The sequence below is a fragment of the Pan troglodytes genome, chromosome 2 (genome assembly GCF_028858775.2).
Source record: "Pan troglodytes isolate AG18354 chromosome 2, NHGRI_mPanTro3-v2.0_pri, whole genome shotgun sequence".
Classification (NCBI taxonomy): Eukaryota; Metazoa; Chordata; class Mammalia; order Primates; family Hominidae; genus Pan; species Pan troglodytes.
Genome location: NC_086015.1, coordinates 170,367,458 through 170,391,498, shown reverse-complemented (window position 1 = coordinate 170,391,498; position 24,041 = coordinate 170,367,458). Strand labels below are relative to the sequence as shown.

Genomic DNA, 24,041 nt, shown 5'->3' with positions numbered 1-24,041 from the left:
CTCTCATTTTAAAGCTCATGCTTAAAATTGCTGCTACGGGCCTGGTTCTAACTATGGAACTGAGAGAGTTACAGATATTCCACAAGAACTTCAGCCATATTACTAATAGTGGAGTCAGTACAGTGTACCTTTAACCACTATTGGATAAATGACCACCTGATTTTACATGCTTGTTGAAATTTGTAGTTTATACCCAGACTTGTCTAGTGCTGTAATAGTCATATGAAATTCTACAATTTTACAGCCTCTGGACATGCACATGCTGCAGACAAATTAACATTAAATTTTATTTAATAGTTTCAGTATTTTTTATATTAATTGAAGTAATTCATATCTAGTGTACGCTGAGTATGTCACATAACACAGGCCAGTGGTATCTGTTACCTTTAAGATCACTTAATGCTGGGCATTATATGTGAGGTGCATAGAAAATATTTCTTGAAAAAAATAAATGTTATGAAATGGCTTCTCAGCTATTTTAAATAATATCTTGATTCAGAAAAAAGCAATTCTCTCTGTCCCTTTATTCAGTTTTTGAAAAGATCTTGAGCAATGCTCATCTTATCCTTGTTTTGGCACATGCTATTTCTCATCTCTTAAGTCTCAAAATGTATCTTCTCAAAGAGCATTTATCTAATCTCTATCCAAATTAATTCCTTTTGTCCCTTTTTTCTTCATTCTTTCTCGTTGCATCCTGCCTTTTGCTTCATAAAACTTATAATTATTAATGTACAAATGTGATTTTTGAAGGTATGCCTCTTAACTAGACTATACATTTCAACAGAGTATAGATCATGTTCACATTGATTGTCACAGAACTCAGCCTCCAGCAGATGCCTCGCTCAGAATGGGAGGTCATTAGTAGGGGAATGAATAAATAAGTGAACATGCAGGATCCAATTTAGAAGCCCTGTCAGTCCCTACATTTTCCCAAAGGAAGATGATATATGTAGTGAGAAAAACAGGGTATATATTCACATTATCAGATTACACTACTTACTAACTGGAAAGTGACTAATATGAATGTATTTCTTAATTATAAAATGGAGAAAAAGATACTGACTTTCCTTAGCTCAAAGGAACGTTGTTGAAAATCAAATGAAGTAATGAATTCAAAAACACTTTTGCAACTGGAAAGTGCTTTGCTATGCTTATTATCATCACTTTTTATGAGCTTATGCTATAATCTTTGAATATACAGACAAACTAATGTTGGATAAATAAATGAATTTAGGTGCAAGTTGACATAAGTGATCCACAAAAATCATTCAATATCGAAAGTACAGAATGCTTGCAGTGAGATGGATAATTAGATTGAATGATGTAAAAAGCTGGTGTTTATGTTAAAAGCTAGATATATAAATTAATTTTTAAAAAATATTTCTGAAACATTGTCCCATCTGTTTATAGCTTTCTTCTATTCTGTGTAAATTCAAAGCTGTTTTAAATACTAAAATTTTACCAGCATTTTATGAACACCTCGTGCATCATTCTTTCAGACAGGAGAACTTTTAAAAACGTATATACTATTTATGCCTCCTAAAATACGTTATTATAGGATATTCTGTTTCATCATAATTTTCACCCCCAGTTATTTATTACTAGCCACATTTGCATGAAAACAATGTTTATTTCCTCAGAGTTCATCTGTGCCTGTAGTTTATCCCCTACCTAAAGACATAATTCTTTGTTAGTGACACCATGATTGTTTGTTGGGTAAATGATTATGATGTTGCAAACAGGATTATGAGTTTAGCTGGGGAATAACCAGCAGGCATAGATGAACTCTAAAGAAATAAAGATCCTCCTATTTTAATGCAAATGTCTACTATAGTTAAGCAAAAGGAGATGATATTTTTAATGTTCTCCATAAGGTGACAGTTATGTTTAAAATGAAAAGAATTAATTGATTGATGGGGTTTATTTCTTCAAATGTATAGTAACAGTTATGAAAACATAGTTCTGAAAGGCTATCTATATGCTCTTACTTCTGCCAGAAGGAATCAATATGTGTATTGCTTTCTATCCAGAAGAATATATATATATATATTTTTTTTTTCACATTTTTATCTAGAAAAATTATATATATCTACACATTCTAGTTACAAATGCTTTTAAAGATTTCCAGGGGGAAAATAGACTTCATCCATATTTTATAATTAATTAAACCTTATATACTTAAATATGAAATAAGTCTTTTAGAGTAAACTGTTACATAATTTCACATTTTTTTACATAGTCAAATTTTTATAGGATAACATTTTGTTGTTATTCATTCTAGTGATAAATATTCTTAAGCAGCTTCTGGAGGTGCAAGCAGGAAATGAGCAGATGCACATTTTATTTTAAAGATATTTATCATGTTTACTTTCTCCTCTGACTTTCTATGTCATAGCCCTATAAGAATACCTTGTAGGTTAGGCTACTGGATAAGTTAGGATTTGTTTTGTTTTAATTGTGTATTCCAAGAAACACTAAAGAGCAGTGAAATTTAAAAAGTATATTTCTCTGGTAAGGAAGTTAAGTCTGGTAGTAGACAGTCATGGACTACTACAGCAGCTACATCTTACTATGTTATATCAACCTTCAAGATTACCTCACTGTAAATTTGTTTTGTTGGTTATTTTTTAGCCATCACAATGAGTTCCAGGCATCAAGAAGGAAGAAGTGGGAAGAGTAAAATGGACGTCTCCTAGCTGAGGTAGCTTTCTTTAAACAACACTTCTTGCATCTTATTGGCATAATTTAGCTATGTCTAAATGCAAGGGAATTTGAAAATGTGGTTGATTAACTGGACACATTGGTTCTTAGAATAAAATTGAGGTTTTATTCCTAGAGAAGATGAGGAAAGTGGATACTGAAGGCAACTGGCATCTTTGTCACAGTCTCTACTGTTATCTTTATTACTGATCAATAGCTACTTGTTTCCAGTATACAAGAATTTTCCATTAATGTGGTTTGAATTATGTGGTAAAACCAATTCTTTTGAGATTTAAATAAGTCACATTTAAGGGATGCTATTATACTTAAATCACCCAGTTTCTTATATAATCAATTCCTCTTTTTTAGTCTTTTTATGTCTTTACAAAAGCATCTTTTAGTTATACAAACAGAGACATCCTCATTATTCAGCTTCAAGTTTTCACCTTAGGATTTCTCAAAACACATTCCACATCTCTTTAAAATTCAGTCTTTGGGCTAAGGCCCAAATCCAATCTGCTTTTGCAAAGACTTTCAATGCACTGTGTAAAAAAATGGTATGACACAACATATTTATTTCAAATGAGTGTTCCAATATTAGGGTATTTTGTAACCTGTGATGGAAATTTTCACAAAAATACATAGAGAACAAATATAAAATAATACATTTTATAGGAATGTTAAATATTAGTACAGTAGAGCTAGGAATTACAGATGGTCTCAGAGATAAAGCCTCACTATTCTGTTCCTGTAAAGCAGTATTTTAATCTTTTAAACTCCGTGTGTAAAATGAGAGATTAATTGCTTTCCAACTGAATTCTAGGGACACTTAGGGTTTCCTGATTAGGGAAAGGAGTATGAAGAAAGACTGAATTGCTGAACAAAAGCATGAATGTCTGGATATATTTTATACAAAGGGATTCTTTATAAGACAGAAGAAAGAATTCTACCATAACAGTTTGAGATCTGTGGCCTAAAGCCCTAGGAAGTCTCTGGACCCCCTTCTCAGGCTGATATCCTGGAATTTATGTTGTCACAGGATTGTTGAGATATGTGATTGGATATACATCCTTTTGCTATAAAACCAGACTCCAGAGAGCCACACAGAGAAGATAACCTTTTCACAATTTATTGAAACTATTCCAAGAAATAACCCAAATTTAGATAGCTGTCTATATTTCTAACTGACTTCTATTTAGATATTTGTTTCTTCAAGTAGAGATACCCACTCAAGATACTTAAAGGGGGGTTATGGTAGTGAGAAGTAAAATTGTGTAGAAATCTCAGAAGAGGAACCATGGAAGAGCTGGCCTCAAGGGGAAATAACAGTTTCTGGGACCTGGGGCAGCTTTTAAGGATGGCCGTTGATGATCATGGGTGCTTTTCTTGGCTCACTGGCTCTATTTCTTTTTCTACTAGCTGGCTTCTTATGCTCATTTCTACTAGCTGGCTTCTTATGCTCATTTCTACCTTTTATTCACTCCTGGGCCATTCATCTGGATTCATTCAGGTCTCTAACTCTATCTCAGAGCCTTCCTCTCAGCTTTACTCTGACAGATATTTAAGTCCCTTGAGTTTGTTTTTTAATTGTATATTTAACTCTAGAAGCTGGATTGTTCTAGTTCATGTTTTTGAGCCAGGCAACATGGTAGCCTAAGGAGGGCCCAGAGTTGGTTCAGTTCCAAACAATTGTTGCCAGGTCATGGAGAGGGAAAGGGGAAGAGAGAAGGATGGGTAATTTGTGTTATTGAAACATGGCCTCAGCAGGCCCAGGGTTATGACTTAAGGCAGTTTTTAATATTGCAGTGGGTCTGGTATGCCATAGGCTTCTCTGAAAGATTCTCAGGGAAGGGACTCAAAGGGAGGTTTATAGGGCAGAGTGCTAAGCCTTAAGGTGGATGTGAGGAAAGGGACATTAAGGAAAAAGATTATTAAAGGCTTTTATTTTATAAAAGGGGAAAGGTGACAATTCAGGACCACTCTGGCTGTATGGTAACCATTCAGGTCATACCTCTAGTCCCAAACCAGCATCAACCCAACAGGGAGGTGTTCTCACCAGACCTCTTCAAGGCCATTCTTTCACATGTAATTTGAGTGTAATTCTCACTTTCTCCTCAAAGAGCCATTGGTGGACATGAATAGCCTGGAGCTTTATTCTGATTTTGTTCTCTAAGTTATCATCATAAACACTTCTTAATTTCCAAGGACTGGTCTATTTAACAAGCTCTGAAGTGAAATTTTACACCTAATTCCCCTCTAGGCAAAGCATTCTATGAGAGTCCTAAGAGACTTCCAGAAGTGGCATTACAGATGTGGCAGGTGCTTTTTCTCAACTTGTCTGACATCCAGGGCCAGATGATTCTGATGGGAGCTCAAGTCTGTCTCACACAAATTCCCCTTTATTGGCTCTTGAAATGGACCCATTTTCTTCTTTATGGAGGAGGAACTAAATCCAACAGATGGTTGTGATTAAAATAAGTGATAATGATAATAGAACTTTTACCAAGGATGTGCCTCTTCCTGCTATCAGATAGATGCCAAGGTGAAAACGAGCCATTTATCTGCAAATAAACATTGCACTAGGAGTAAATGGTTTATTTTCCAAGTTGGAAACAATTATTCTTTGACAGCATCGCTCTCCTCTTAAGATTTTAGGTTTATTATAACATCATTAAAAACACATTTACTTGGTATTAGTGAAACACAGTTCATTGTGCTGTTATGTAAAAGACAGTTTTGACATAAAGTTAATAAAAAAGCAGCCTCAATTTTTCATATTTCTAAAAAGTATGTCCCATCTTTTCATGAATTAAAGTATCTGATTCAGAGACTTCTTTGAGTAAATGGAATTTTATTTTCTTTCTCTACAAACAAGAATGATAGGCTACAATCATATCAAATGGCCAATTTTTCATTGTATAGTATTTTCTTCTCTGGAAAGTAGAAGTAAAAATGCTTCACTTTCTGATTAGATTTAGAGAAATTATTCTATTTCATTCTATACCGGTCAATATAAATGCTACCTCAGAAGAATGAAAGTGTATTTCCATTTTCTTTATGGAATCCCAACTGTACAGAGTTTAAATTCAGGTTAAACATCTAATTTCTTGGAATGAATACCTTTTAAAATACCCACCACAGATTTGGGAAAACTTGTTTAAAAAGGAGGCAGAATTCCAATCTCTTGCTTAACCCAAAAAGTCCCTCTTAGTAAAGGGACAGCATACTGTCATGTCTTCCACTGCACAATAGATTTCTTTGAATAATATCTTTAGCTTTTCCTCTCACAAATATTTTTGCTCCCCTCATTAGTAAAATTTCTCAAAAGAAAGTCTATACACACTTTGATTTTTTTCACTGGCTGTGTTCTATTTGACCCATTCAAATTAGGCTCTTGTTCCCACTGTTTGATTGCAATGATCTTGTCAACAATTACCTTCATATTTCTCAGAGGTCATCTTACTCAGGGTCTCAGCATTATTTAAAGTGGTCGACCAGTCTGTTGTCCTTAAAATTGTGCTTCAAATATTCTTAAGGACACCACGCTCTCATGATTTTGCTTTTATTTCACTGACTGCTCCTTTTCAGTGTTATCTGAAATTTCTTCTCCTTTTTTACAGCCTCTGACTATTGCTATGCTCAGGGAAGTCTTTGTCCTCTTAGAGACTGACAATCTCTCTAGCTGATTCTGTCAAACCTCTAATGCATAATTTCACCTTAAACATCACCACTTAATGCTTAGCTCCAGATTAGTGTACTGACATACCCAAAACAGAATCGTAAATTTTCATTGGCAAACTGGCTTTTCCTTTGGTCTTCCCCATTTTATAATTGACAACACTATTTACCTAATTGCTCAGGCCAAAGACTCTAGGAGTTTCCTTTGAATCCTCTTTTTCTTCGCAGGCCCATATACATTTTGCAGTGAGTCTCGTTAACTCTATTTTGAAATACATGCGAAATATTGACTCTTCTAACTGCCTCCACCACTCCCACCTGACCTAATTCATTCTTCTCACACTAATCCAAAATCTCCACTTCATAAAACAGAGTTATCTTTTAAAAATGAAGATAAGATCATATTCCACCATGGTGCAAACTCCTCCACTGGCCTTGCATTACAATTAGAACTAATGCCTACTTTTTCCCAATCGCTTCCAAAGCTCACTTGATCAGGTCACTGCCTAACTCTAGGGCCTCATAACTTGCTCCTCTTTCTTGAGCTCACCCTGCTGTGAGCACCATTGCCTGCTTGCTGTTGGTCGGACTCAAGGTGGTTCTAGCTTCAGGACCTTTACCTTGACTCCCTTCTTTAGCACTCTCCCCCTAGATTCTTGAATGAATGTCCCTTTATATTATTCTTGTCTCATCTTAAATATTTCTCAAAGAAGTCCTTACTGGCCACTGTATATAAAAGAGACATTCACTGTTTCACTCTCTCTTCTTGCATCTTTTTTTACAATATTACTACAGAAAGTATTTGTTCACCTTTTTACTAGTGCCTTCCATTATTGGAATATGTTTCCTGATGGCATATGTTGTCTCATTAATAACTATGTCACTAGTGGGTGTTTGGCACAGAGAAGGTATTTATTGAATATCAACTTAATAAAGAAATGTTGTTTTTCTTTGCAAAGATTTAGAGAGGGCAGCTGCTAGACAAGGTTTTCTATAGTAACTTCCATATCATATGTTGAGCACCTACAATATGTTGTAAGCATTTCTCATGTGCCTCACAATAATTTCATATGGTGGATACTGTTTATTAGTCCTCATTTTACATATGAGAAAACTGAGGCACCAAATGCTTAAATAATATGCCCAAGGTTAGTGAGCAGTAAGTGGAGATGCTGCATTACAAATATAGGCATTCAAATTCCAGATTTCATACTTGCCAACATAAGCAATAATTTCCACTTCAATGAATGTTTAAAAGATAGATTACTATTGATTTGTAGAAAAGATATAAACTTTAGGTCCTTGAACTGAACTTAGGGTTTTCTTCGTAAAATTTCTGAATACGGCCTTATTACAGGTGAGTTATGGTTTAATTCTTTAAAATATGTTTCCTTGAAAAACATTGTTTAAATACATCTCCTGCATTGTCCTCAACCCAGTAGATATTCAATAAGTCTTGATTGAATAAAATATCAAAAGCAAAACCTAAGCATGAGGTAATTTTTATACTCTTATTATTACAGTGGTCATTTTTCTTCCAGAGGTAGAAGATGTAATTTTGTTGATGGATGGGAGGTGGCAGTAAGAAAGCTAAAGCCAGCATGGGGCCTTTCTGTCCTTGACTGTAGGCTCAGGTAGCACTTGGATCATCATATTTCCGAAGTATGCCTACTCACAAAATAATTCTATGAGATACTTTATTTATATCAATAGTCAGTGTCATCCACCTAATAAACATTTTCGACAATTCATTATGTGTTAGGCCCTGAGGCAGACTTTGGGGCATAAATGAATAAAATATGAATTCTGCCTCAAGCAATTTATGGTCTGATAGAGACAATAGAGACAAAAATAATTGCACTAATGAATGCAGATTGACCTCATCTCTGTGAGATTTGTATTAAGGAAAGCTTCACAGAAGAAGTGACGTTTAATTCGGGTCTTAAGAATGAGTTAAATTTTGTCCTCTCAATTGGGAGAGATGGGTGGGGAATGAAAATCACTCCTGACAAAACTTATGTAGCAGAAATAGCTCAAATGAAGAGGGCATCCATTGTCTTTGGGGGCTTCTCATTAATAAGTTCATTGATGATCATTTAGTTTTATGATTAGGCAATTTGTAAACTGAAGACGAAAGATACTGAATTCATGCACAATCCACTTGCTAAGTTTATCTTAAGGTTTGCCATCAGGGATTAGCAGATCCTTCTAACCTCTAGGGATTTACCATTCTGTTCTATAGGAGCAGGAAGCAACATAGTCTATTTTTTCAAGTTGTACATTAGATAGTGGTAACAGGGTGGAAAAAGAGCAAGCGAGAGTTCCACTCATTCGTGGGAGCAAGCTGAAGCCAGCCCCATGTTGTTCAAACAATGATGAACTTCTTCACCTTCTCAAATTCCTGGAAAAACAATCACGAGGAACTCACAGCAAAATGAATGATGGGGTCATGGGCTGTCTTTCTTTTTGATATTTTGGAAGATAGGAAGGATTATCTAAACTGTTTCAGAAATATTTAACTACTGTATTGTCAAATGCAGCTTAGAATTCAACACAGATAAATACTTTATGTCAATGCTTTTCAAACTACACAAAGGATTAGTGGTTCCAAGAAGCCCCCTAGGAGTGGAGGGCATCAGGGAATGCAAACGCATTGTGGGACCACAACTATTCAAGTTTTGGTCACAGAAACTACTTCTATGTCTTCCCTGTCATTCTTTTGTGTGAGATTTTGTCCATCAAAGATATTTCGTCTGAAATGTTTAAATAGCACTGTTCTAAGTCCACTATAATGAGAAATGAGTCTTTCTTGAGACTGCTATTTTAATTGAGTGGAATACTACCGTGCACATGTTTAGTGCAGCATAATGCACAAATGCAGAAAATGGACTGCAGAGCACTTTGTGGTGGAAAAACTCAGCTTGACTCAGAAGCTGACTCATTGTTCTGATGATGCACTTTTATCAATTTAAGAAACACTTTAACTCTTTGGCCTCTGCTGAAAAGAAATTTAAGAGGAAACACTTTAATATATAAAGTGACTCTACAACCTCTTTTTATCCACTCATAGGAAGCTGAACAAATAAAAGAATTTTTAAGTCTTTTCATTTAAAAATACTCAGTATCAGAGGATTCTTTCTAGTTTTAGAGATCATGTTTGAAGGTATTTTTGAGGTGAAACTGTAGAGATCAAGAGGGCCCAGAATCTAGACCTAAGATATATTCCCTTGAGTGGAACTGGCACTGGGGCTCAGGGAAGGAGTCATTATCCAGCTATACACAAGGAAATTGTTCTAGCCTTACAGACAACACACTGAAAATGATGGTGAGCCCGTGCCATGTTCCTAATATTCAGGACAGCAAATAAAGTAAGATCAAGGCAGGACTACAGCAAGATAAGATCAGGGGTGTGTAGTCATCAAAACAGGGCTCAGAAATAATGGGATACATGTAGGCTTGGTCTGAGAACTGGGTAGAAATCCATTTCTTAGCTTGAGGTCTTTGGAATATTGGGAAAAGTGGTCCCTGAAGAACTTTCAGGGGGTTTGTGAATCCTGTAAAATTGTAAACTTGCATAATTTTGTACTGTGGAAAGAGGCCATGCCTTTCTTCAGAGTTTTAAAGGTGACCACCTATGAAAATGTTTCAAAATTTTTTTTATGAAACTAGAGGTTAGATTTGAGTAAGACCAAGATGGACTTGATGCTGAGATATCTGAATAGCAAATCTGCTTCCCAAGGAAGGATAAGAGAGACCCAGAATGTATGCAGGAATCAGCCTACCAGTAGAGTTAGCTGGCTCCTGCTTTGGGGACAGGTAGAGGAAATCAGGTAAAATGTAATGCTTTGTCCTTCCTAAAGGCTTCTCTTATTCAGAATTAGGTAAATTTGTAAGAAGTTTTACACCCAGACTTACTAATGGGGTATCTGGATGCTTCTTTTCCACTAAACACCATCTATAATAGTCTAGGACTTGGATTCATTCCTATGTTCATCAAATGCTTATTTAGCACCTACATTGTACTAGACTCTGCGTAGGAATATGGTAGTTTCTAGCTCTTATGAAACATACATTCTAGTAAAATTTTCTGACTATAAAGAATATAATAAGTATTTATAGATTGTAGTTAGAGATACTAAAGAAATAAACTGGCTTCTGAGATTGTATTAGTTAGGACACACTGGGTGATGTTAAAATTGTAAACATCTTCCTGAAATTTGTGGATAGATACAACTCATATCATATATCCATTGTTGCCTGATTGGGGCTTCCACATTGGCATCACACAGAGATACAGGCTGATGAAATCTCTTCCACCTGTAACATTATTAGTTATTACGCATAGGGAACGAGAATAAGGCAAGTACATACTCTCTAAACTTCTGACAAGAAGTGGCATGCCACTTCCATTCATATTTCTTTGGTTAAGTAAAGATACATGATGGTTGGGGAGATACTAAAGTAGTCATTAGGGAGTAAAGAAAGTTTTCCTTAAAGATGTTGTATTTCAGTTGAGATCTGAAGCATGAGAAAAGACTACATGAAAAAGATAATCAGATGAGGAGGAAAAAAGCATCTATTCAGAGATAACATTCATGGCCAAGATTGAGCTTGGAATTTTCTAGGAACGTAAGAAGATTGATGTCATCTAAAATCTGTTTCCAACAGATTTTCTATATAGAAAATTTGTGTGGTAAATGCTAGTTCTGCCACAATATTCTTCACCAGGAAGTGGTAACAATGTTCCATTCCAGGTTTCCTTGGGTTATATGGGTCTCTGGAGAAGAACTTTCTCACAACTCTACAGATTAACTACTCCTTGCTTAATAATAAGGGGAGGGACAACATGTCATCACTCATTTGTTTCCGAGAGTCTAGAAAAATGCTATCATGGCATTTTACATGCCCATATAATAAAATGGTATTTATGTGGGGGTTACAAAAGACCTATAAATGTATGTTAACTATATGTCTAATTGAAACATGCCCAGTCATACTGGTCTTGCAGAAAGGAATCACACATTGGAAATTTAGGAAGTCTGAAAATCTGGCTCTAACTCTTTTATTATTGTTGTCGATGTTATTATTTTTATCATTATTATCTAACAAGGCTTGATTTCTCTGAGGTTTTTTTTTCTTGTTCTTTTTTAATCACGGTCACTGCCAGGGCTACTATTTATAGTTGTGCAGTTTGTGCTGGACCAAGGGAATGAGTATGGGCTAAAATCCAGCCTGTACTCTGACAAGCTACATGCCCTCATGAGGGATCTATATCCACCTGAATAGCCTTTTATAACTGAAAGGAACCCTGTGGATAACTAGAACCCTGTGCACCTCAATTCAGGCAACAAGAAAAGCAACTGATCTTAGTAATAAACCACCTGAAAAACTGCACTGTTCCATGAAATCTCCAGTGTGCTCTCTGGATCCTCAACCATCAGAGGAAGATCCCAGGTGATGGAGTACTGTGGTAGCATCGAAAGTTACTCAATTTGCATGAGTTTAAGACTTGCAGAGCACCCCGTTCCCTGATAATACTGGTCCTGACTGAGGCAGTAGTTTGAGTAGGAAGATGCATAGTATATAGAGAAAAGAAAGACAATCCGAGCCCCCGATAGTCAAATCAGTCTTGGTGACTAGTGGGATAGTTATGATCCAAGTCAGATTACTCTTCTATCTATTTAGCACATAATGAGGCTTAGTCACTGTGTTTTCAATGATCGCAAAACAAGTGAGAGCCCATCAGCAAGGGGCTTTTAGGGTCTGGGTATGAGCTGAAAGTAGGCAATGTGTTGGAGCCATCTTATTCTCTGTTAAACTATTTATCCCATGTATAATTTAGGAACCTAGTTGTTATTCCTACCATTCGTGATGATGGTGAAGACAAGATACACTATTTTCTTAAGTGTTTTGCAAAGTGCTCAATACATAGCAAGTATTTTAAAAGTTAAGAAATAAGGGTAGGAGCGATGCAGAGGAAAATAACTCACGGCAGCAGCAGTAAACACGTGTCTAGTGGAAACTCAGTTTTGAGCTGGGGCCTTCTTTCTTTCTGATATTTGGCTAAACTTGGCTTGAACTCCAACCTCACCTTTATGAGATTCCACAGTTTCTCTAACTTGTTGGAATTTACTGCCTTTGTCCTTTCCTTGTGTCTATTCCATATCAACACACACTGCTTCAGTTCCTCCTGCTAAGTTGCAATTTTGGAAGAACCAAAAAGAGTCCTCCTGCAACAAGAAACATTGTGAGGGGTGCCATTTTGTTGAAGCTATTTTTGTGGGGAGGTGATAAAATGTAAATTCTGTGGAGGATGTCATTATCTCTGGTGGTAAAAAGAAGGGGATATTAGGCTAGACTGGGAAGAGCTGGAATATGGTGGATGAGAGAGAGAACAGTGGAAAATGGCACTCAAGTTTTAAGTTAAATTGGGAGATAGTACTGCCGTTTGCAAGATTTTTTATAACAATGGACAAACTTCAAAACAAATATTACACATGATTGTATATTTAATTTATGTCATACTATTTTCCAAATATACTTTTGCCAGAGTTAAAACTACCCACTCTCACCATTTTAATGATGATTTTAACTTATTTTACTATTAACTATGGCATTTTTTCCAAACGTATTTACTTATTAACAGATAAAATTGTACATATTTATTATCTACCATAAAATGTATTGAATATACCTTGTAGATGGACTAAATTTGGCTAATTAACCTGTTTATTACCTCACATAGTTATCATACTGTTTTGAGAACAATCCATTCTCTTAGCATTCTTCAAGAATATATCATTATTAACTATAGTCACCGTATAGTGACAACAGGAAAAAGAGATTTCCTAAACTTATTCCTCTTATCTAACCGTAATTTTGTATCCCTTGATCAGCATCTCTGTAATGATATATATCATGTTTATAGAAAAATAAAGCCTTTAGTATGCCAGTTTATAAAAAAATACATGGAAGTAAGCACATATAAATCAATTTATTTATGAGAAGTCTGAAAATAATACAGTAAAATGTCTTTAACTGATATGTATTAGAATGTGATGGCTGGTTAATTCAGAGGCTTACTGGGAAACCAATCTAGCCCTGATATGGGAATAATGGACTGCTAATTGGCATGCAGTTGAGCCTGTTAATATCTTGTTTCCCACCCGCTATGTCCCCTCCTGTTGGCATGTCTGCCAAGCAGATCGACCTGAGCTGTTGGGTAAGGTTAAAGTGCTTCAGGCATTAAAATCTCCAGTCATTTCACTCTCATCTACTGCTAATGTCTTTTTAACATTTAAAAAAGAAAGTAGGAACAATTAACTACCGTAGAGAAATCATTCTGTTTTAATGCCGCACAGTTTATATGTGGAGCAATAAGGACATAAAAATTGAATCTTGGGGCTCACTAAGAACACCTTTAATAAGAGTACAACATAAAAGCTATGAATTCTTAAGGACTAAAAATATTTGAACCTGGACCAGAAAAAAACATAAAATAATGATTTTAAGGCGAAAATTTTGCCTGAATTTCCAAGTTGACTAATCATTTATAAGGAGTTCTTGTTCATTAATCATACTTCCGACAGCAGAGAAACAGTGTTAATGGAAAGTTAAAAGCTAGAATTGACATGAAAGATCAGTTTAACCCAACTCAATGATTTTATAAAGGAAACCTGAGGTCCAGGAAGGTTAAGTGATTTGCCCAAAGTCATAGAGCTAGAGGCAGAGCTAAAACTAAATTTCAGCCTTTAAGACTCTGACACAAAATCCCTCCCAGGATGTTTGACTTATAGTTTTCCAGAATATCTATCCCAACAAAAGTCTAATTGGCTTTTTATTCCTTTATTGAAAGAAACAAAAACATTTTCTTGAAGACCTACTGTGTTTGCAGCACTATGCAGTAATTTTAGATTTAAGAAGAAATAAGACCTTCACTTCAAGGGGCTTAGATAAAAGATGGGTGGGTAATATAATGATTAACTCAAGCAAAAGGCCAGAAATCGGTATGGGGTGAGGACTCTGAGGGGAAGGCCTGACTGGTGGGTGGTCAGGGAAGTCAAGTAGAGTCTCTAATGATAAGTAGGTGACTGACAGGTCAGGAAGATAGAAATCAGGATCTACTGCTGGGCTATGAGACTTTTTAAAATTGATATGAATATTTGTACATATTTATGGGGTACATATGATATTACGTGACATGCATAGAGTGAGTAATGATCAAATCAGTGTATTTGGGTGTCCATCACCTCAACTATTTATCATTTCTATGTGTTGGCAACATTCTAAGTCTTGTAGCTATTTTGAAATATACGACACGTTGTTAAATATAGTCATCCTACAGTGCTATAAAACATTGGACTTTATTCTAACTATATGTTGGTATCCGTTACCAATCTCTCTCTATCCCACTAGCCCACCAAAAACACACCCTTGTCAGCCTCTGGTGTCTATCATTCCTTTTCTAAAATTTTTTATGTTTCATTTTTATTATTTTTAAAATTTTAAATTTCTGAGGGTATGTAGTAGGTGTATATATTTATGAGGTGCATGAGATATTTTGATACAGGCATACAATGAATAATACATCAGGGTAAATGTATTCATCACCTCAATCATTTCTTCTTCCTCGATGTTACAAACAATATAATTATATGCCTTTAGTATTTTAAAATGTACAATAAATTGTTGACATAGTCACCCTGCTGTGCTATCAAATACTAGATCTTATTCATTGTAATGTACCTAACTATTTTTTTTGTCCACATTAATCGTCTCCTCCACCCCACCTCCTACCCTCCACTACCCTTCCTGGCTTCTGGTAACCATTGTTCTACTCTCTATCTCCTTAATTTCAATTGTTTTGATTTTTAGATCTCATAAATAAGTATGAACATAAGAAGTTTGCCTTTCTGTGCCTGGCTTATTCCAGTTAACATGATGACCTCCAGTTCCATCCATGTTGTTGTAAATGATAGAATCTCATTTTTTTTTTTTTGGCCAAATAGTACTCCATTATGTATATGTGCCACATTTTCTTTATCTATTCATCTGTTGATGGACACTTAGATTGCTTTCAAATCTTGTCTATTGTGAATAGTGCTTCAATTAACATAGAAGTGCAGCTATCTCTTGAATATACTGATTTCCTTTCTTTTAGGTATATACCCAGCAGTGGGATTGCTGGATCATATTTTTAGTTTTTTGAGGAACCTCCAAACTGTTCTCCATAGTGGTTGTACTAATTTACATCCTCACCAACAACATATGAAGGTTCCATTTTCTCCACATCCCCACCAGCCTTTGTTATTGCCTGTCTTTTGGATAAAAACCATTTTAATTGGGGTGAGATGGTATTTCATTGTAGTTTTGATTTGTATTTCTCTGATAATCAGTGATTTTGAACATCTTTTTACATAACTTTTTGCCATATGTATGTCTTCTTTTGAAAAATGTCTGTTCGGATCTTTTGCCCATTTTTAATTTTAGGTTGTCTTTTTACTTTATTGATTGTTTCCTCTTCTGTGCGAAGCTTTTTAAATTGATGTGATCCCATTTGTCAATTTTTCCTTTCATTGCTGGTGCTTGTGGGGTGTTACTCAAGAAATCTTTGCCAGTACAATGTCCTAGAGAGTTTTCAAAATCTCTAATTGTAGTAGTTTCATGTTTTGAGGTCTTAGATTTAAGTCTTTATTTCATTTTGATTTGATTTTCATAGTCAACAAGAGATAGGAGTCTAATTTCATTCTTCTGTATATGGATATTCAGTTTGCCCAGCACCATTTATTGAAGAGACTGCCCTTTTCCCCATGTATGTTCTTGATGCCTTTGTCAAAAAATGAGTTCATTCTAGATGTAGAGATTTGTTTCTGAGTCCTCTTTTCCATTCCATTGGTCTTTGTGTCTGTTTCTATGCCAGTACCATGCTGTTTTTGTTACTACAGCTCTGTAGTATAACTTGAAATCAAGTAATGTGATTCCTCCAGTTTTGTTCTTTTAACAATTTTAGGATCATTTTTCTGTTTCTGTGAAAAATGTCTTGGTATTTTGATAAGAATTATATTTAATCTGTAGATTGCTTTACATAGTATGAACATAGTAACAATATTGATTCTTTTAATCCATGAACATGAAATATCTTTCTATTTTTTTTGTGTTCTTTTCCATTTCTTTCATCAGTATTTTATAGTTTTCATTGTGGAAACCTTTCACTTCTTTGGTTAAGTTAATTCCTAGGTATTTTATTCATAGCTATTGTAAATAGCATTACTTTCTTGATTTCTTTTTCAGATTGTTCATTGTTGGCATACAGAAATGCTATTGATTTTTGTATGTTGACTTTGTATTCTAAATGTGTTTATCAGTTCTAACAGTTTTTTGGTGGTCTTTAGACTTTTCCAAATTTAAGATGATATTATATGAAAACAAGGGCAATTTGACTTCTTCCTTTGCAATTTGAATGCCCTTTATTTCTTTCTCTTTTCTAATTGCTCTAGCTAGGACTTCTAGTACTATGTTTATTAAGAGTGGTGAAAGTGGGCATTTTTGTTATGTTCCAGATCTTAGAGGAAAGGTTTTCCTCATTCAGTATAGATACCAGCTGTGAGTCTGTCGTAGATGGCTTTTATTGTGTTGAGATATGCTCCCTCTATACCTAACTTTTTGAGGGTTTTTATAATAATGGGATGTTGAATTTTATCCAATGCTTTTTCAGCATCAGTTGAAGTGATCGTATGGTTTTTGTCCTTCATTCTGTTTATGTGATGTATCCCATTGATGAATTTGTGTACGTTGAACCATTGTTGCATTTCTGCAATACATCCCACTTAGTCTTGAAAAATGATCTTTTTAATGTGTTGTTAAGTTTAGTTTGTTAGTATTTTGTTGAGGATTTTTGCATCGATGTTCATCAGAGAAACTGGCCTGTAGTTTTCTTTATTTGATGTGTCTTCGTCTGATTTTGGTGTTATGGTAAAACTGGCCTCCTAGAGTAAGTGTGAAAGTGTTTCTTCCTTCTCTATTTTACAGAATTGTTTGAGCAGAATTGGTATTCATTCTTATTTAAATGTTTGGTAAAATTCAGCACTGAAGCCATTGTGTCCTGGGCTCTTCTTTTTATTACAACTTCGAACTCATTTCTTATTATTGGTCTGTTCCGGTTTTGGATTTTTTCATGGCTCAATCTTGGTAGGTTGAATGTGTCTAGAAATTTATCCAATTCTTCTGGTGTTTTTCAATTTATTGGCACATTGTTCCTCATAGTAGCCTCTAATAATTCTTTGAATTTCTGCAGTATCGGCTGTAATGTTACTTTTTCATTTCTGATTTCATTTATTTGGGTCTTTCCTTTAGTTAGTCTGGATAAAGGTTTATTGATTTTGTTTACCTTTTAATAAACAATTTTTCATTCATTGATCTTTTGTAGTTTTTTAAATCCAGTTTCATTTATTTCCTCTCTAATCATTATTATTTATTTTCTTCTACTAATTGTGGGTTTAGTTTGTGCTTGCTATTCTAGTTCTTCAAGTTGCATCATTACGTTGTTTTTACTTTTATGATGTAGGCACTTATAGCTATAAACTTTCCTCTTAGTACTGCCTTTGCTGTATCTAATATGTTTTTGTATGTTTTATTTCTATTTTAATTTGTTTCAAGACATTTTAAAATTTCTTTATTTCTTCATTGACCTACTAGTAATTAAGGAACATATCGTTTAATTTCCATGTGTTTGTGTAGTTTCCAAAATTCCTCTTGTTATTGATTTATAGTTTTATTCCATCATGGTTAGAGAAGATACTTGATATAATTTCAGTTTTTTTGAACTTTTAAAGACTTGTTTTGTGACCTACCTTATGATCTATCCTTGAAAATAATTTATGTGGTAGTAGAATCTGTATTCTCTATGTAACCTTTGGATAAAGTGTTCCGTAAATATCTATTAGATCCATTTGGTGTATAATGCAGATTAAGTCCATTTTTTTGTGGGTTTCCTGTGTGGATTATCTGTGTAATGCTGAAAGTGGGGTGTTGAAGTCTCCAGGTATTATTGTATTGGGGTCTGTTTCTCTGTTTAGCTCTAATATTTGTTTTATATATCCAGGTGCTCCAGTGTTGTGAACATATTAAACTTGTTATATCCTCTTGCTGTATTGAACCCTTCATCATTATATAATGACCACCTCTGTCTCTGTCTCTCTTTTACAGTTTTTGTTTTGAAATCTATTTCTTTTTTGATACAAGTATAGCTACTCCTTTTCTTTTTGGTTTCTGTTTGTATGTAATATCTTTCTCCATACATTGATTTTTCAGTCTATGTGTGTCTTTACAGAGGAAGTGTGTTTCTTGTAGGCAAAAGATTGTTCAGTTTTGTTGTTATATTCATTCAGCTATTCCATGTCTTTTGATTGGAGAGCTTAGTCCATTTATATGCAATCTTATCAGTGGTAATTGAGAACTTAATCTTGCCATTTAGTTATTTGTGTTCTGGTTGTTTTGTGGTCTTCTTTTTATTCTTTTCTCTCACTCTCTTTTTTTTAGTGAAGATGATTTTCTCTGGTGATATGCTTTACTTTCTTGCTTTTTATTTTTTTGTGTATCTGTTGTATTTTTTATTTGAGGTTACCAAGAGGCTTGCAAATAATATCTTATAACCCATTATTTTAAACTGATGGTGACTTAAGAATGATTGCATAAACAAACAAGCAAAAAGAAAACCAGTAAAAACTTTACACTTTAACGCAATTCCCTGGCATTTTAACTTGTTGTTGTTTCTATTAATATTTTTTATTGTACTATGTCTTGAAAGGTTGTATTTATTATTTTTGATTAGTTGATTTTTTAATCGTTCTACTGAAGATATGATTAATTTATACAACCCAATTACAGTGTTATAATATTCTATGTTTTTCTCTGTACTTACTCTTACCAGTGAGTTTTCACTTTCAGATGATTTTTTAAATTATTATTTTATGTTTGGGAGTTCATGTGAAGGTTTGTTACATAGATAAACACATGTCATGGGGGTTTGTTGTACATATTATTACATCACCCAGGTATTAAGCTCAGCACTCAATAGTTATATTTTCTGCTCCTTTCTCTCCTCCCACCCTCTCACTTCAAAAAGACACCTTTGTGTTCATAAGTTCTTATCATCTAGCTCCCACTTGAAAATGAGAAAGGGGCCGGGCGTTGTGGCTCGTGCCTGTAATCCCAGCACTTTGGGAGGCCAAGGTGGGCAGATCACAAGGTCAAGAGATTGAGACCATCCTGGCTAACTGCACTCCAGCCTGGGCGACAGAGCAAGACTCTATCTCAAAAAAAAAAAAAAATAGTGAGAACATGCGACATTTGGTTTTCTGTTCCTGCATTAGTTTGTTAAAGATGTTAGGCTCCAGCTCCATCCATGTTCTCACCAAAGACATGATCTCGTTCTTTTTATGGCTACATAATATTCCATGGTGTATATCTACCACATTTTTTAAATCCACTGTGACATCGATGGGCATTTAGGTTGATTTTATGTCTTTGCTATTGTGAATAGTGCTGCAATGAACATTCACGTGCATGTGTCTTTATGGTATAATGCTTTATATTCCTCTGGGTATGTGTCCAGTAATGGGATTGCTGGGTTGAATGGTAGTTCTGCTTTTTGCTCTTACAGGAATCACCATACTTCTTTTCACAAAGATTGAACTAATTTACATTCCCACTGTGTATAAGTGTTCTCTTTCCTCTGTAACCTTACCAGCATCTGTTATTTTTTAACTTTTTAGCAATAGACATTCTGACTGATGTGAGATGGTATCTCATTGTGGTTTTGATTTGCATTTCTCTAATGATCAGTGATATTGAACTTTTTTTCATATGCTTGTTGGCTTTCATGTATGTCTTCCTTTGAGAAGTGTCTGTTCATGTTCTTTACCCAGTTTTTAATGGGGTTGTTTTATTCTTTTAAATTTAAGTTCCTTATAGATGCTGAATATTAGACCTCTATCAGATGCATAGTTTTCAGAAATTTTCTCCTATTCTATAGGTTGTCTGTTTACTCTGTTGATAGCTTATTTTGCTGTGGAGAAGTTCTTAGGTTTAATTAGATCCCACTTGTCAGTTTTTGCTTTTGTTGCAATTGCTTTTGGCATCTTCGTCGTGAAACCTTTGCCCGTTCTTAGGTCCAGGATTGTGTTACCAAGGTTGTCTTTTAGGATTTTTATAGGTTTTGATTTTACATTTAAGTCTTTAATACATTTTGAGTTGAGTTTTGTACATGATATAAAGAAGGGGTCCAGCTTCAATGTTCTGCATATGGCTAACCAGTTATCCCAGCACCATTTATTGAATAGGGAATCTTTTTCCCATTGCTTGTTTTTGTTAGCTTTGTCAAAGATCAGATGATCATAGATGTGCAGCCTTATTTCTGGGTGCTTTATTCTGTTCCGTTGGTCTATATCCCTGTTTCTGTACCAGTACCATGCTATTTTGGTCACTGTAGCCTTGTAGTATAGTTTGAAGTCAGGTAACATGACTTCTCTAACTATTTGTTTTGCTTAGGATTGCCCTGGCTATTCAGGCTCCTTTTTTGTTCCATATAAATTTTAAAAGAATTTTTTCTAGTTCTGTGAAGAATATTGTTGGTAGCTTGAGAGGAATAGCATTGCATCTGTAAAATGCTTTGGGCAGGATAGCCATTTTAGTACCATTGATTCTTCCTATCAATGAGCATGGTTGTTTTTCCATTTGTGTGTGTCTTCTTTGATTTCTTTGAGTAGTGTTTTGTAATTCTCATTGTAAAGGTCTCTCACTTCCCTGGCTAGCTGTATTCTAGATATATTATTTTTGTGGTAATTGTGAATGGGATTGCCTATTTAATTATCTCTCAGTTTGGTTGTCAGTGGTGTATAGGAATGCTTGTGAATTTTTTACATTGATTTTGTATTTTGCAACTTAGCTGAAGTTGTTTATCAGGTGAAGGAGCTTTTAGATGAAGACTATGGGGTTTTCTAGATATAGAATCATGTCATATGCAAACAGAGATAGTTTGACTTCCTCTGTTTTTGTTTGGATGCCCTTTCTTTCTCTTGCCTGATTGCTCTGGCTAGAACTTCCAGTATTATGTTGAATAGAAGTGATGAAAGAGGGCATTTTTGTCTTGTACCAGTTTTCAAGGGAAATGCTTCTAGCTTTTCCCCACTCAGTATAATGTTGGCTGTGGGCTTGTCATAGATGACAGATTATTTTGAGGTATGTTTCTTCAATACCTAGTTTATTGAGAGTTTTTAACATGAATCAATGTTGAATTTTGTCAAAACCCTTTTCTGCATGTACTGATATAATCACATGGTTTTTTCCCTTAGTTCTGTTTATGTGGTGAATCACACTTATTGATCTTTGTATGTTGAAACAACATTGCATCCCAGGGATGAAGCCTACTTGATCATGGTAAATTAGCTTTGTGATGCGCTGCTGGATTCAGTTTGCAAGTATTTTGTTGAGGATTTTTGCATCGATGTTCATGAAGAATATTGGCCTGAAGTTTTCTTTTTATCTTGGGTCTCTGCCAGGGTTTGGTATCAAGATGATGCTGGCCTCACAGAAAGAGTTGGGGAGAAGTCTCTCCTATTCAATTTATTGGAATACTTTCAGTAGGAGTGGCAACAGTTCTTCTTTGTACATGTGGTAGAATTTGAGTGTGAATCCATCAGGTCCTGGGATTTTTTTGGTTGTTAGGCTATTTATTACTATTTCAGTTTTGGAGCTCATTATTGATGGGTTCAGGAAATTAATTTCTTCCTGGCTCAGTCTTGGGAGGGTGTATGTGTCCAGGAATATAGCCATAACTTCTATGTTTTCTAGTTTGTGTACATAGAGGTGTTCATAGTAGTTTCTGATGATTGTTTTTATTTCTATGGGGTCAGTAGTAACACACCCTTTGTTATTTCTAATTGTGTTTATTTGGATCTTCTCTCTTTTATTTTTAATTAATCTAGCTAGTGGCCTATTTTACTAATCTTTAAAAAAAAACAGTTCCTGGATTTGTTGATCTTTTGAATTACTTTTCATGTCTCAGTTTCCTTCAGTTCTTCTCTGATTTTTGTTATTTCTTGTCTTCTGCTAGCTTTGGGATTGGTTTGGTATTGCATCTCTAATTTTTTCCGTTGCGAAGTTAGGTTGTTAAATTGAGATCTTTCTAAGTTTTTGATGTGGGCATTTAATGGTATGAATTTTCCTCAACACTGTCTCAACTGTGTCCCAGAAATTTTGAAATGTATTTTTGTTCTCATTATTTTTGAAAAACTTTTTTATTTCTGCTTTAATTTTGTCGTTTACTCAAAAGTCATTCAGGAAAATGTTGTTTTACTTTCCACATAATTGCATGATTTTGAGCAATTTTCTTAGTCTTGACTTCTATTTTTATTGTGCTGGTCTGAGATTGTGTTTGCTATGATTTTGGTCCTTTTACATTTGCTGAGGATTTTTTTTATGTCCAAGTACGTGTTTGATTTTAGAGTATGTGCCATGTGATGATGAGAAGAATGTGCATTCTGTTATTTCATGTGGAGAGTTCTGCAGAGGTCTATCAGATCCATTTGTTCTAATGTTGAGTTCAGGTCCTGAACATCTTTGTTAATTTTCTGCCTTGATAATCTGTCTAATACTGTCAGTGAAATATTGAAGTCTCACACTATTATTTATGTGGGAGTCTATTTCTCTTTGTAGGTCTCTAAGAACTTGCTTAATGAATCTGGGTGCTCCTGTGTTGAGAGCATATGTATTTAAATTAGTTAGGTCTTGTTGAATTGAGACCTTTACCAATATGTGATGTCCTTTGTCTTTTTTTATCTTTGCTGGATTGAAGTCTGTTTTGTCTGAAATTAGGATAGCAACCCCTGCTTTTTTCTGTTTTCCATTTGCTTGGTTGATTTTTCTCCAACACTTTATTTTTAGCCTATGGGTGTCATTATGTGTAAGATGGGTCTGGGTGCTGCTTTTTTTATTCAGCTTGCCACTCTGTGTCTTTTAAGTGGGGCATTTAGTGCATTTACATTCAAAGTTAATATGTCATTGTGCCCTTAGCTGGTTATTATGTTGGCTTACTTGCGTGGTTGCTTTACAGTGACACTAGTCTGTGTGTTGAAGTGTGGTTTTGTATTAGCTGGTAACCATCTTTTCTTTCTACATTTAGTGCTTCTTTCAAGATCTCTTGTGAAACAGGTCTTCTGGTAATGAAGTCCCTCAAAATGTGCTTATCTGAAAAGGATCTTATTTCTTCTTCACTTAGGAAACTTAGTTTGACTGGATATAAGATTCTTGGTTGAATATTTTTTTTTTCTTTAAGAATATTGATTATAGACCCTCAGTCTCTTCTGGCTTGTAAGGTTTCAGCTGAGAGGTCTGCTATTAGCCTGATAGGGAGCCCTTTGTAGGTGACCTGCTTTTTCTTTCTAGCTGCCTTTATAACATTCTTTCATTTCGACCTTGGAAAATCTCATTATGTGTCTTGGGATGATGTAGAATCTTGCAGGAGTTCACTGTACTTCCTGAATTTGACTGTTAGCCTCTCTAGCAAAGTTGGGGAAGTTTTCATGGATGATATCCTGAAATATGTTTTTCAAGTTGTTTGTTTTCTCCCCCTCCCTTTCAGGGCTGCCAGTGATTCATAGATATGG

At 34.9% G+C, this 24,041-nt stretch overlaps 1 protein-coding gene across 7 annotated transcripts in view; it reads left to right on the top strand.

Annotated features, from left to right (window-relative positions):
- Positions 1-24,041, top strand: part of ZBBX (zinc finger B-box domain containing) — a 283,593-nt gene that overhangs the window by 143,613 nt on the left and 115,939 nt on the right. For 4 of the 7 annotated variants that reach the window (XR_008547313.2, XR_010155869.1, XR_008547311.1 and 1 more), the window contains one exon: positions 2,632-2,701. Coding sequence is in view for 3 of the 7 variants with exons in the window: in XM_054682343.2 (XP_054538318.1) it covers positions 2,632-2,696 (65 nt within the window). In the remaining 4 variants the exon portion in view is untranslated. Of the gene's footprint in view, positions 1-2,631; positions 3,334-24,041 lie in introns of those variants that run through there. The other 3 variants (XM_054682343.2, XM_054682341.2, XM_054682338.2) reach the window with 3 other exon arrangements.